The following is a 14,791-nucleotide window of genomic DNA, read 5'->3' on the forward strand; positions in this document are numbered from 1 at the left end:
TATAGCATTAGTGATGTGTGTTATATTGGTACCTTATTGATTATTGACAATAACAACATTTTAATGTTGTGCTTATATTGATATTTAATAGTGCATGCTCATTTCCCTTATTTTTATATTTAGTACACCTTTGCCATCATCTAATGCACACCTAAAGTTAATCTTTAAAATTGCTAATAATTTAATAACGTTGTTGAATGTAATCTTTAGCAAAACTCGAAATGAATATCCTCTTTTTCATATATAATAACGTTATTATATATTCTAACGTTATACCTGATTTATATTTTATTTTTAATTCATTTGGACAAAAAGTATTGAATTAAAATTTTTGTCCATTGGTTGTGTGTACGTTAATGAATGTCTAAATTATTGCTTTTAAAATCTTGTTTGTCCATGTTGTTCAGGCATCTACACAACAATCGAATCCAAGAGATTGGAAAAAACTGCTTTAATGGGCTGGACAACCTGGAGACATTGTGAGTTCCCCTTCACATACATGTGTAGCCACACTTCCTGTCATTTAAAGAGATTGTAACCGCATGCAACGCTACATTTCTATCTGCTGCAGTGGGTCTGTCATCAATAGCATCATGCTACATCATTTTACAAGAGATTGTTTTTGGGTACAAGTATAGTTATGCAGTGTTTGGTAGGATAGTTATCTGCTGCTCTAGCGCCCTCTTCTGCAAGACCCAGGGTTGCAGAGAATCAGGGGGGGCATTGGGGGGCAGTGAGACAACACAACAGTGCCCCCCTAATTAAATCGTCATGTTTCATAATTTTGTTGACCGTAAAAGAACATATTTTAACAGTGTGTTTCCCAACCTCACGTCACAGTTTTGATGAATTAAAAATCCCACGGCACACCACTGCACTGAAATATAGCGCAAAAAAAAAGATAGGAAGGGGGTGGAATATATATATATATATATATATATATATATATAAAAAAAACAAATTATAATAATAATACAAAAATAAATAATTAAACACTGCGTTGGTATCAGACACACAACACTTGCTCTTAACATTTAACAGTTAACGTTTTTGGCCAGCGAATGACGGAGGTCTGTTTTGTCTGTCACAGGTGTATGGGCATCGCATTACGCTTTCAACAACTTACAGGTTATAACGTTTATTGTTGCTATATGGGCGCTTAGTTTTTCTTGTTGTTTAATACACTTGGCCAAAATCTCATGATATAAAAGATGAACCGCTATGCACCGGATATATTTAAAATGTACAAAAGTATATATTGGCTACAATTAGTATTCGCAGACAACAGACGATCTATATGCATCACAAACGTAAGGCCCAGCTCATTCAGCTTGCTTTCGAAAAGGACCTAACACGCAAGTGTCTCAATGAGTAGAAAGACAAAGTTCTCAGGAAATTTCACACAGAGACCTGCCGCCTTCAACTATTTTAATGGTGAGTACATGATATTTTGTTGCTATGCGGCGTGTGTTGTTTTGATTTTGTTGGTGGAATTGAAAGGCTTTTGTGACTCGTGTTTACGAAGTATGTAGACATATTGTAAATGTTTTTTTTGTTCATCTAATTGTTGTAGGTTGAATGATCTTGCTTTGGTGTTCTGTTTTAATATAGAACTTGGTCTGTTTCAGTCACTGTTCCGATATGTGAATACTAGATTGTGATTGGCTGTTCTGTGTCGGGGCCAGGGTTGCTGAATGCAGAGAGATTGTTTTATCAGTGTGCGTGTTAAAGTTAAAAGAGAGTTGACCGAGTTGTCTGCTCCATCCATGTATCATGACAGTTACAATACGGGATGTTATTGTTTTTTGTGAATGTCTGTTTCTCAGATCATAAAAAGTGTGCCCCCCTATCAAAACAAAATGCCCCCCGTTTTATACGTTCTGGCGACGGCCCTGCAGAGAATGTTGGGAGCTTTCTGGAAGAATGCTTTAGCTGACAATTATTTAAATACCTGTATGCAGTGTAGAGCAGAGGTTAAGGCCGAGGGTGGAATCCTTGAGCCTGAAATTTACCTCATGCATTTAATTATGAATAAAAAGCATGTGTTATGTAGAGTTGGGTTACTTGGGTACGTCCACATTTTGACCGGTACGGTACCGGTACCCAACGGCACCTTTTTTCAGCACTTTACTATCTGTGTAATAACAAATACATTTATTTCAGTGAAAAAATTAGTCCAAAACTCTCAGTTTCAACATTTTGAACAATAGGGCCCTACAATTTTTTTTTCGTTTCTTTTTTCCCCAGAAATTCTTGTTTTATTTTTTCTGATAATCAAATGAAGGCATGAAACATTTATTCATTTTTAATCAAATGAAGATGAAACCCTTTTATTTTTTGGCGAACAAACAGAGGTTCACTGTTAAAATTAATACATGGTAGAAAAATTGTGTTAATATTCCTTTAAAAATGTTTTAATAATAATTGTATTTTTTCTACAAATAAGTGGTTAATGTTGTTGTAATTATTTTGATCATTTAATTGGTTTAATTAAATTTTACAGTAAATGGAATAAAGACTTACATTCGGCTATAATGTTCAAAAGTAATACAAGAGTAATATATTTCTGTTACATGTTAAACCGCACTATTTTGACAGGTTGCCGTGAAGTTTCTATGTATATACAGTATGATATGATGCTAGTTTTCTCTAGGGATGGGCGATACCTCTTATTTTATTTTCGATCTGATACCGATATTTTCAAGCCCAGTACCACCGATACCGATACCTGTAAACTAAAATGATCTTTTAAATTATTAAAAGAATATAATCAGTAATTATACTCACTTAATATTAGATTTTAAAGCCATGTTTTTTTTTTTTACATTTCACAGGCCTTTTTTTTTACACTGTCAGAAATGAAATATACTAAAATTGTATTTTAGCCCTTTACTGGGGCAGTAACCTCAAAGGTGCACCTATACCCCTAAAAGGGAGCATATTAGTACCATACAAGTATGCATGCTTTAAGGATATAGATAAGTTACAAAGGTGCACCTTTAAGGGTACCTCGTGAAAAATAAACAGTGTTAGTAAGTACTAAAATGTATTATTATTATTATTACCATGGCAAATTTGTGGTTACTACAGTTTTACCTCACCAAGGCTGCACCTATTTGAACCAAAAATACAGTAAAAACAACAATATTGTGAAATATAACCATTAAATAACTATTTTCTATTTTAATGTAGACTTATTTAAAAAAAAAAAAAGTAATTTAAAATGCATCTGTGATCAAAGCTGAATTTTCAGCATCATTATCCCAGTCTTCAGTGTGACATGATCCTTCAGAAATCATGCTAATATCATTTGCTGCTCAAGAAACGATTATTATTGGTGCTTCATATTTGCGTAGAAATCGTGATGCATTTTTCAGAATTAATTTTATATATAGTAATAATGATATGTAATGTAATAATGTGGCAATGGTTTCTTAGGATCTGTATGCTTCTAATGCTTTTGGGAAACAGCTCTATTTGAACAAACACTTTGACTGAGCCATGCGTCAGCAGCGAACGCAGTCTGTGATTGATTGGTCCTGTCTTTCAATCTTTGCGCGTGTTCCAATGAGCAGGAGAAATAGCTCTATCCAACACAATTGTTCGCTAATATAGTCTATTTTTCCATTTAGAAGCTTATTTTATGCACCGAGTTTCTTAATAAATAAAATTAGTGGTTAAAAAATGCACTTTAGAATCGATATTTTGATGTGAGGATCGATCTGCCCATCCCTAAGTTCGTGTGTTCATGTAAGTTAGTGAGATGCAGAGGCCGAAAATCACTACGAGTTCACGTGTGCTTCAGTATTTGTGAAATAAACAAAACCACGTCTCCGCCATTCATAAGTTACCGTTACCGAGGAAAGCAGAACATGCAGGATCCACATTTAAACCGTATTTTTGCATTTTAATATTCACATACACTAGTTCATATCGCGATTCGAAGTGACAGACCTTCTTTTATTCATCTAAAAATTGATGACATATGACCCTAGAAATGTAAGCACACTTCAGAGCATTTCGGTTTGTCCTGTGTTTTAAAGAGTTGCAGGGACATCATGTCACAGGGTCTCTCTCTTTCTCTCGTATGCGCCAAAATGCGTTCTCAGGTACCGAAATTTGGTACCGAATGATTTATTGTGTACTCGGTAGTACCGACGCAATTGGGTCTGTCCCCTTCCTGCTTTCGTCGCCACTAGTTCGTCGGCGTTGGCTTGGTGTGTACCGGGCTTTAAAAGTACCGAGTTCGGTACCCAACCCTATGCATGAAGTGTCAAAACATAGTCGAGTCCCTCTTTGACACTCAGTAAGTTGCTATTCTGACAAAACAAAGCAGTTGACCTATAAAAGTTAGTTCAAACAAATAGCAATATGCATTTTCTCAATATATTTTGATGTGGTTAGAGATCAACCTAAAGCCCAGAAACACTAATGAGTCCTTACTGCTTCACTTGAATTGAGTTAAGTAGGAGTTACAATATACCGATAAAGGACAAAGGAGTCTTTTCAAGACCTTCGGCTTTACCTTGTTGCCTCCGTTCTCTCTCTCCACTTACCACAGTTCGTTTAGCAAGCATCCACCGCGTCAGGGAGGAAGAGCTGAGGGGAAGGGGAAGGCAGATAGCCATCGCTGAATCTGCTTTATTTACTTATTCTGACCATATTTAGGACAGGATGAGGACACGCCAACGTCCTGCGCCCCTAGGGAGGAGAGTGGGACACTGGACAGGGGCATTAGGGGGTAGAGAGGAAGTATCATGCCAGGTTGTGTATCGTGTGACAGCTGAGACAAACAACACACTAAAGAAATCAGCAGACTGACTGACCGGATTGGCCTCTGTAAACAGCACAGTTGATTTGTCTAAACAGATTTTCTTTCAGGTTTTGTCTTTTAGCCAAAAATTATCTTCAGTTATGGTTCTCATGTCTTTCTTTATACAACAGAAATAGCCCTTATTATACGGCTTTATTAAATATACAGTACAAAGAAAGTATAAAGAACAATAAAAGTTGCTTTCGCTTAAGTGTTTAGTTTCCACAAGGGAGGTTTTATCATAATGTGAATAACTTTCATCTGTGCTGACTCCTTTTAGGGATCTTAACTTCAATAATCTGAAGACCTTCCCAGAGGCCATTCAGATGCTGCCCAAGCTGAAAGAACTGTGAGTATCTCCAAACACACACACACACACGCCAACACTCATTTACAGTCATTCCAATCGTTCCTCTCAGACACTTGGCTTTTGATGTGGATGGCTGATGTTGTTATGTCATAGTTTGACATTTCGGATTGCGTGAACCTCTATTTCAGAGAGGAAAGGACATCGAATTGGTGTGAAGTTTCAGGTGCTTCTTTCATTATTTTAAAGTTGTTATAAAAAGCAAGTCCTTTTGAAAAACTAGAATAGTGTAAAAATCAAGGGTCCCAAACAGGTGTCTGTTACCCTCTTCACCATTGTGTTTTGAAATCCGGAGAGCTTTAAAAAATAATCACTTGTGCCAAGCTGCCATCTAGTGTTGAGAATTAGAACTGCTTCATAATTTTGAGCTGTGATCAGTGATGTAGCAGTTATGAATCCTGAGGGAAAATATCTAATCTCACAGAGCTTCTTAAAGATTTCTAGCTTAATGATTTCATAATGCATTTAATGTTTCCCCGTTTGCCAGTGGATTTCATAGCAACAACATTGCATCTATCCCTGAGGGAGCTTTCCGTAGGAATTCCCTGCTTCGTACAATGTAAGCAAACACTGATCCCACTGTCACGGAACACACACACAGTCTAGTTGAAATATTGTGATTTATTTATTTATTTTGTTGGCTATAAACATCCATTATATCTGTGTCTGCAGCCATCTTTTTGACAACCCGCTTTCTTTCGTGGGAACCACTGCTTTCCAGAACCTGTCAGACTTGCACTCTTTGTAAGTAGAGCCATTATTCAATCATTGTTCTGGAACTGAATGAATTACACTCACATTGAACATGTCAGTCACCTCACATTGATACCTGTCAGTTCATTTCTCTTTTGCATATTACAGTGTTTACTTACTTTTATATGTTAATTTCTGTTTATTCAACCTTAAAGCAATTAGTCACACCAAAATTACAGTTTAGTAAGATTTTTTTTTCTTTCCATGAAACGACAAAGAAGGTTTTTCGTTATTTATGTTTTTTGTATATTGCACTTTTCCATATAATAAACTATATATCATACTTATAGTGTTTTCCCCTTTGTTTGGAGCTTTACAGCATTCCCATTTACTTTCATTATATGGAAAAGAGCAAGTCAAAGTTTCTGTGACGCTTTCCTTTTTAAGTTGAATTAATGGACACAGTGTTTTCATTTTCTTGAATTTGTTATGTATTTCAGAATGCTGCGTGGTGCCGGTATGATGCAAGATTTCCCCAACCTAACTGGAACAATAAATCTAGAAAGCCTGTGAGTTTATTTTACACTGCATAAGCATACACAAAAAACAATGTCAGTTACAATAAAAACCATTTATTTTAAGTGTCCTAATATGGAAAAGTCACACAGCACAGCCTGAAATGATAATAAATGACTAAATTAAAAGCCAGTCTTTTAATAAAATTTGAAATACAGCATAAATGAAGCAAAATTCGCATTTCATGTCTCTTGTGTTGACCAGGACTTTAACAGGAACTAAAATCAGAAGCATCCCAGCAGACCTGTGTGAGGATCTGACTGTTTTGCGTACACTGTAAGTCATACTTAACACATGAACACGATTTATAATTCAGTTCCACACTTATACTGCTGACACAACAGTGTAATACATCAGAGACACACAAAGATAATAGCACTAATACCACATTGTAACCACACACATTAGTATGTATTTAAGCAGTGGCATACTACTCATAATAGTTCGTAACACATGTCAGTCAAATGTCCATGAGTGCCCAATGATGTGCCACTTACAGCCTCGAGCGCTCGGTAATTAGTCATCAGACACAGGCCCCCTAACACACAAAAGTTAGCTGTCAATCAGAACACTGAGTGTCACGGAAAAGCCTTCAAGCCTGTTCTGTCATTCAAGAGACTAACATATGCTGGGCATGTCAGTCATAACCGTACCCTCCCCTTTCCGTCTCCACTTCAAATACACTCCATCGCACACAAGCACAGTGTGCGTCAGTCAGGCATCATCCACCTCACAGGCCCGTGCGCAGTGGCCTGTCAGAGGCACAGCTGCAGGGGGACGTTTTAAAGTGATGTCTAATGACCTCTCGGAGGAGAGCGAGCCAAGAGGCAGGCCTGCTCGCAGCCTGACTGCTGTAACACATCACAGATCCTTTAGTTCCTGTCTAAACTTCATCAAAACAGTTCCATTCCTCACAAGCTCAGTGTCTCAACATTTGTGTGTGTGTGTGTGTGTGTGTGTGTGTTCTGACAGAGATCTTTCTTATAATGAGATTGAACACCTGTCGTCCTTTCAGGGCTGTGTTAGACTGCAGGATATGTAAGTTTGGTTATCATGTGACATACACAACTTTGAGTTCTTGAAGTTTGAATTCATTATGTGTATGAGTAGACACTGACGTTTTTCTGTTTTTTAATTACGTGTTCTGCAGAAGTCTACAGCATAACCAAATCCAGCAGATAGACAGAGGAACTTTCCAGGGCATGTCCAGCCTTAGAGTGCTGTAAGTAATCACAATTTTCATAAATGAGCCATAAATATATGTATATGGAAATGATAATGTGAAGTCAGTAGGTCATTATCATGAAATAATCCCAGACAGGGTGATCAGTCCTGTTTTACATGATCCTACATTATTCCACATATTACTTGGCTACTTGCCACATAAATAAATAAATGGACATGAAATATTGATTTGAAGTGGTACAAAATTTTGCCCAATTATGCCTTTATAATAATAATGCCTGATTATTGTCACTGTTGAAAACAGTTGTGTTATGTTGCTTAATTTTTTCCCACAAAAAATGGTTATACCTTTACTGTGTTGTGTATTGCTTTTATCACTGTTTTATAAAAGCAATTAGTTACGGGAGGCGCTATATTACAGTCATTTTTACCATGGTTAAGAGGGCTTCAAGGCTGTAAAATGTCCAGTTTATGACTTTTTTTAATTAAATGAACAGCAGTTCAGTAATCACACTCTAACTGATCTTTACTCAGAGCCATCTGTATATGTTTAGCCTGTGTATCTGTTTGTTTTCTTACCACTCTACAGAGACCTGAGCAGAAACCAGATCAAGTTCATCCACAGAGATGCTTTCCTTTCTCTCAGTGCTCTCACCAACCTGTGAGTGTTCAGTCATAATTATTCGCATTCATGCATTTTAGTGGAAAAACTACATTGGAATTGAAATATAATTGTCATGATTTAATTTATCATACATTGCTGTTGAATTACTTAAATATATCAAAAGTACTTTTGATGCAGTTTCTCCACCAGAGTGCCTCCACCTGAGTGCCACCAGATTAAACAACAAAGCCATATGGGGCTTTCTTGTGCGTGTGTGTGTTTGTGAATATAATTGCCTTTTTTCCATCATGCCATTAGAGATCTCAGTCTGAACTCCCTAGCCAGTGTTCCTACCGCAGGACTGAGTGCACTGAACCAGCTTAAACTGACTGGAAACGTGGAGCTGAGGAACGGCCTAATGTCTAAGAGTCTGCCTAAACTCAGGTTAGAGCTCTTCACAGCTCTACTCATGAGCCGTGACTGATTACAGGTCACTAAGGTTGCTCCTGTGTCCCTTTTCAGTTTATATGAATAATGACGTGACGTCCCCACCTTCACCCGTACTCTGTAATCACACTCACAGTGTACTCAAGAAATCAGAGAGACCTTGAGCCTTTCTTTGATCAAAACCCAGATAATTAAGTAACTCTTTGGGTCTTTCAAAGCAATTTGTCTCTCTCTCGCTCACTCGCTCTCTCTTTGTCCCCACAGGTCTATAACGGTTCCCTATGCATACCAGTGTTGTGCTTTTGTGGCTTGTGACAGTGCGGTTAACTCAGCGGAGGATGACGAGCGGAGAAATGCATTTGGTATGCATTTTTGGTGTGCATTATAATGCAGCTCAGCTGCTTGCTGCTTTGGTGTTTGTGGCTGCATGTGATTGAATGAAGTGGTCTGGCTGTATTTATGTGTGGTATTATGTTTCTCTTAGCTGACATGCATATAAATATATATGTTAGGTGGTGAGGAGGAGATGGAAAGGATTCCACTGGTCATGCACTGCTCACCATCGCCCGGTAAATACAAAAAGTCTCTTTTTCACTTCTTTTGCTATAGCCAGAGAACTCTGGGTAATGAAATGTTACGCGATACAGATTAGTGCCACATAACTCATGCATACTGTGTAATAGGGATGCACAACATCTGTACCATATTATGCTTTGCTTTTAATTGGTATCAGACGATATTATATATTTATCGATTGATACTGGATCTTTAAATACCAGTTCCCACTATTTAAACATTTAGATTACATTCATCTAACAGTCACATAAATATCTGTAAAAACACTAATAAATGAATAACGCTCGTAAGTGAATGTACATTATAATGTTTTAATTCTTAAATTCACTCGCAGCATTTAATTACATTTTTTTTTTTTTTATTTAGACATAAAATGATCATATCTGGCATTACATGAAATCAGGTTATTGGTCGTTACATGAAAATAATTACCTGCTTATTGTAGTTGTAACTAATAATAATATCTGTGCATACCTAATGTGTACACTGCCTTTCAAATAAATATATTTTCGATAAATTAAATCGATCAAACGTGGCAGTAGAGACATTTTCTTTGTTTTTTTCGATAAATTTTTTTTTTTTACATTGTGAAATGTTGATTTAGCCTCTTATGCACCTCTCATACTTCGGTTCTCTGTGGTTTTGCTCTTGCAGGGGCATTTAAACCTTGTGAACACTTGTTGGGAAGCTGGATGATCCGATTGACCGTGTGGTTCATCTGCCTGGTGGCGCTCCTCTTCAACTGTCTGGTCCTCGCCGCCACCTTCTTCCCACGCACCTCCCCTCTCTCCTTGCCCCGCCTCCTGGTGGCTCTCCTGGCCTCCGCTAACCTGCTGACAGGGGTCTATGTGGCAGCACTGACACTCCTGGATGCGGTCACCTGGGGCTCTTTTGCCGAGTACGGCGTGTGGTGGGAAACAGGCGCCGGGTGTCAGGTGGTGGGCTTCCTCGCTGTGTTCTCCTCTGAGTGGGCCGTCCTATTGCTGGCTTTAGCTGCGGTGGAGCGCTGCTTGGCTGTGAGGGCTCTAATGGGGAAGGCGGGAGCTCTGAGGTCCAGTGGCGAAAGGAGGGAAAGGCGAAGGAGGTTTGGTATCGCAGCGCTCCTGTTGGGACTGGTATCTGTTGCAGCCGCCAGCCTCAGTCTGTATCACGGATCAGCCATGGGCTCTCCTCTCTGCCTGCCCTTCTCTGGAGGTCCCGGACCAGGCCTGGGGTTCACAGTGGCCCTGGTGCTAATGAACACATTAGCATACCTGCTGAGCGCAGTGGTTTATACGCAGTTATACTGCAGGTTGGGTCGTGCCCAGCTGGCTGACCCCGAGCAGGCCGGGTCTGTGAGGCACATCGCCTGGCTCATCTTCACCAACTGCATCTTCTTCTGTCCGGTGGCGGCTTTCTCTTTTGCTCCCCTGCTGGTCGGGACCAGTACTGCAGTGGGCGGACCAGAGATGGCCAAATCCGTGACGCTTATATTCTTTCCTCTCTCTGCCTGCTTGAACCCCGTGCTCTACATCTGCTTCAGTCCCTCCTTCAAATACGACTGGCTTCGCCTTAGAGGACGTGGGCGGGCTGGAGGTTGCGGGCTGGTCGGTAAAGCGGTTACCAAAGGAACGGTAGCAGGTGGTTCGGCGGCATCCGTCGATGGCGAAGGCCTGTCTAGCGACTGTGGAATGTACACAAAGCTCCATGGGGACACTCGGGGAATGTGCGAACACTGTGACGCCACCCTTCACATCAGCACGTCTTCCTCTTCTGCTTCCTCCTCTTCCTCTGCCTGCAGACATTTAGTGAAGTCCCACAGCTGCCCGGCCTTGATGGCAAATGCAGCCCAGTGCTTGGGCTCAGAGGGGTACTGGCCCGACACCGGGACGCTTTCCGCTCAGTCGGAATATGGGGACGAGGGCGATTCGTTCGTGTCGGACAGTTCGGAGCAGGTGCAGGCGTGCGGCCGAGCCTGTTTCTGTCAGAGTCGCGGCCTCCCTTTAGTACACTACTCTTATAACATCCCCCACATGACAGACTGAGCTCACAGCCCCGAGCGCTCACACACTCACTTCCTCACACAGTCCTCCAGGGTGTGGAGTGTCCCTGCTCCTCAAGGACAGAGAACAGGGAGGAGCTGGACACATGGCTGCAGAGCCGTGGAAACGCAAACAGACCGGAAGCACTTTCTCTCTTTTCACACTTGTGTGTACGTGTGTGTATGAGTGAATGTAGATCGAATCCATGAAAAGGGAATCTAACGATTCAAAAAGACTCACTGAGCCAAATGTTGTCAGCAAACAACACGTCTTGTTTTCTGTTTCCTGTCCCCCTCAGCCAAATTCGGTTGCATCGGCACCTAGGGCTGATCGATGGCTGATGGACACAGTGATCTTATCTCCCTGTGCCTGCCTTTCAGTTTGCAAGAGATTAGAACTTGTCTGTTTATTTTCTTGGGGCATTTTTAGAAAAGAAAAATATATTTTCCCTTTTATTCTTACAAATGTTTGTCCTTTTTATTTAAAGCAGGGATATATGTGCCACTGTTTTTAGTGATGTTGATTCTTTTTTTCTTATTTCTTGTTGTCATCATAATTCCTGACTGTGGCGGGGGATCCTGTACTATGTAGCAAATTTCCTCCTTATACTGGAGTTCCAGTATGCCGATGAGAATGTAATCTACAAGTTTATGTTCACGCTGTCTTGTGTTCCCTCACAGTTCATGGTGGCTGTAATTTTTTAAAAAGCATTCATTCCTTTCTTGTTGATTATTCTAAAAATGATCCTAAAATCACAATCCTCTCCTTTGAGTGATCCAGTAATGCCAGTACAGACCTGTTTATTGAAAGATATTGTCTTTAATTTATGTTCTAAAATGACATTTGGATGTCTTGACCAGAGCACTTCCTTAATCACTAGTAAGTTTCTAATAATTTATTGTAAGACAAGGAAATGCTTTGATGAATGAATGGCAAACTACACATTTTATTCTGCTATTATTCCTGACAATTATATCACTAGATCAGTGCTTCCCAAACCTGTCCTGGAGGACCCCTGCACATTTTGTATGTCTCCCTTATCTAACACACCTGATTCCACTCATCAGCTCGTTAGTAGAGACCGCAAGAAATTGGGTTTGTCTTATAAGGGAGACATACAAAAAGTGCAGGGCTAGGGGTCCTCCAGGACAGGTTTGGGAAGCACTGCACTAGATCATTTCAATTTGTATTTTGTACACTGGGTAGAGTAAAAAAAAAGCTTTTTGTATATTAGAGCTTCTTCCTGTCCAGATAATCTGACTATACAGCTTACTACATTAAACACAAAAAGGGATTCACCAGTATTAATATTCTGGCCAATATGATAAGACAATTATTATTTTTATGTTATGGTTGATAAACTATAAATGACCGATATTAATATTTATACTATTATGACTAAATTAAAATTAAATGCTAAAAGCGAAAAGAAATCGATTTTAAAAAATAAAAACATTACAATACAGCATTTTAAGATTTGCTAAATATTACATTTAACAGTGTTACTAAATTATTAGTGTTTTTAAAGATACATTTTGTGAACGTTTAATGCCGGCAAAAGGAATCTAAATGTAAAAATAGGAAGAAGTAAATATCCAATATTGTTCAATCCAAATGTAATACATTTTTTAAAAACCTGAAATTTGTGCATCCTTGCACAAAAGCTGGAATTACATATATTGTACCAAGGTCTTTAATATTTAAAACCTGTCCTTATAAAAACTATTTTTCTCTCTCTCTGCACTTTACATCCATACAGTAGCAGTCTTGTTTGATCAGCTGTATGATATATTATTCAAATTGCCAGTAAGCCATGTCACGTGGGATGGGGAAGGGGGACCAAAGTGTGTCTTTGTGTTCAGGAATATAGAACAACATTTCATCATCATGATTCCGTTTGTACACCTTTGTCCATGTATGTTCAGGAATTCAAGTGAAAAGAAATGTGTGTTTGTTTGCCTTAGATACCGAATGTCAGCACTTTCATTTGGTCTTCTAATGTGTTTGCAAAGTGGATGCCATTATGCCAGTCATATAAGCTCTGGCATCAACTGACAAGCCTTGCAGGTCGTAGCTAATAGAACTGACAGAATTCCAAATCATGTGTCTATGCATGTGTGTGAGAAAGATCTGAATGTGTGTGTATGTGACGTTTAGAGATGTGAGTGTGTTGTAAATTATTTTTGTAGGACACATCTAATCAAAAATGGGATGCATTGTCTAACTGTGGAAGCTACCTCTTCAACCGTAGCGGCTGCCAGTAGTGAGTAGTACATGTGGTTACGTTTTCATGTTTATTTTGTTGGAATGATTGCTTGCGCTGTAAATACATCTAGTTGTACGTTCTCACTGAATGAGTCATGCGTTAGTTTGTACTGGGAGAAAATGACATACTGTATACAGACATTTTTTGTAAACCAAACTATATAAACTGATTCGCTTTAAAAGACGGGAGTGCTTGTCCTTTGTTATTAAGTTTCCCTCATGATAGTCCTCTTCTGGTAGACGGGTTACATCTGCTTTTTATTCCAATGGAGCTGAAAGGCCCTGCCACTGTACCTCTCACTGATAGATTTAACCTTGCAATAGTATGACTGTCAGGCTCATCTTCTTTATACTACTAACTGCAGCTCATAACAATGAACATTAGCTCTTTCATCCAAAAATAGCAGCTATCTTCAATATTAAAACATTTCATGTGGTTAATACATTAATTATTCTTTAACCTGTCGTACCATTTAAATACTTGACGTACGTTTTTATAAAGAGAAGAGCGTGTCTACAAAACAATCGTCTGCTCAACCCAAGGGAATTATCTGTTCCCTAAAAGGAAAAACATCACAGCCGGTGCTCCGCCAATCAAGCAGGCAGGGCTGGGGAGTGTGGAACCACGAGACACTGCCAGAAGGCACAGGGAGGGATTCTTAATAAAGGGCAGTCAATTCTTCTTCTTTCCCTCCTTCTAATTTCCCTGTTATCAGTCTCCCAATGCTTAACTGGAGGGACGGAATAAGAGAATTTCAAGTAGACACCCTGGAGCTTATCATCGAGTTGCGAAAACATCTCAGTGGGAATCTTTCCTAAGGTGGCCATAATTGTACCAACCACTTAAGCGTGAACGCTTTCTGCAATAAACCTTATTACAGTCACGCTGGTTAACACTTGATAAACTGCTATCTTTCTCCAAATGTATGTAATATTAGTTGTACAGATCTGCACAAACCTTCTTCTGAACAGGGCTGATCTTATCTGACTTACGGTCCAGAGTTTGGTGTTTGAGGAGATCTATGGTGTTCATTGCAGACCTCACTGGGTGTGCTGAATGGATAGCTTTGATTAGGCAGGAGTGAGAACGAGTAGGTTGCCAGGATTTGTTATTACCTTAATGTTCCTGGTGATAGACTAAAACCATCCAGGCTGAGAAAAAGACTCATTACTAAGACTAATATCACCGTCAGTACTCAATATACGGCTTGTGACAGGCAATTCAACATGCAATTAGTGATTCT

At 39.3% G+C, this 14,791-nt stretch overlaps 1 protein-coding gene across 2 annotated transcripts in view; it reads left to right on the forward strand.

Annotated features, from left to right (window-relative positions):
• Positions 1-13,725, forward strand: part of LOC306872164 (leucine-rich repeat-containing G-protein coupled receptor 4-like) — a 61,556-nt gene extending 47,831 nt beyond the window's left edge. For both annotated transcript variants that reach the window (XM_079420598.1, XM_079420599.1), the window contains 13 exons: positions 408-479; positions 5,094-5,162; positions 5,668-5,739; positions 5,853-5,924; positions 6,374-6,442; positions 6,654-6,725; positions 7,422-7,487; positions 7,600-7,671; positions 8,224-8,295; positions 8,557-8,682; positions 8,950-9,047; positions 9,198-9,254; positions 9,916-13,725. In XM_079420598.1, the coding sequence (XP_079276724.1) occupies positions 408-479; positions 5,094-5,162; positions 5,668-5,739; positions 5,853-5,924; positions 6,374-6,442; positions 6,654-6,725; positions 7,422-7,487; positions 7,600-7,671; positions 8,224-8,295; positions 8,557-8,682; positions 8,950-9,047; positions 9,198-9,254; positions 9,916-11,285 (2,287 nt within the window). In that variant the 3' untranslated portion in view covers positions 11,286-13,725. The remainder of the gene's footprint in view (positions 1-407; positions 480-5,093; positions 5,163-5,667; positions 5,740-5,852; positions 5,925-6,373; positions 6,443-6,653; positions 6,726-7,421; positions 7,488-7,599; positions 7,672-8,223; positions 8,296-8,556; positions 8,683-8,949; positions 9,048-9,197; positions 9,255-9,915) is intronic.
• Positions 13,726-14,791: the final 1,066 nt, after the last annotated feature.

Source organism: Barbus barbus (genome assembly GCF_936440315.1).
Source record: "Barbus barbus genome assembly, chromosome: 1".
In the NCBI taxonomy this organism is placed as follows: Eukaryota; Metazoa; Chordata; class Actinopteri; order Cypriniformes; family Cyprinidae; genus Barbus; species Barbus barbus.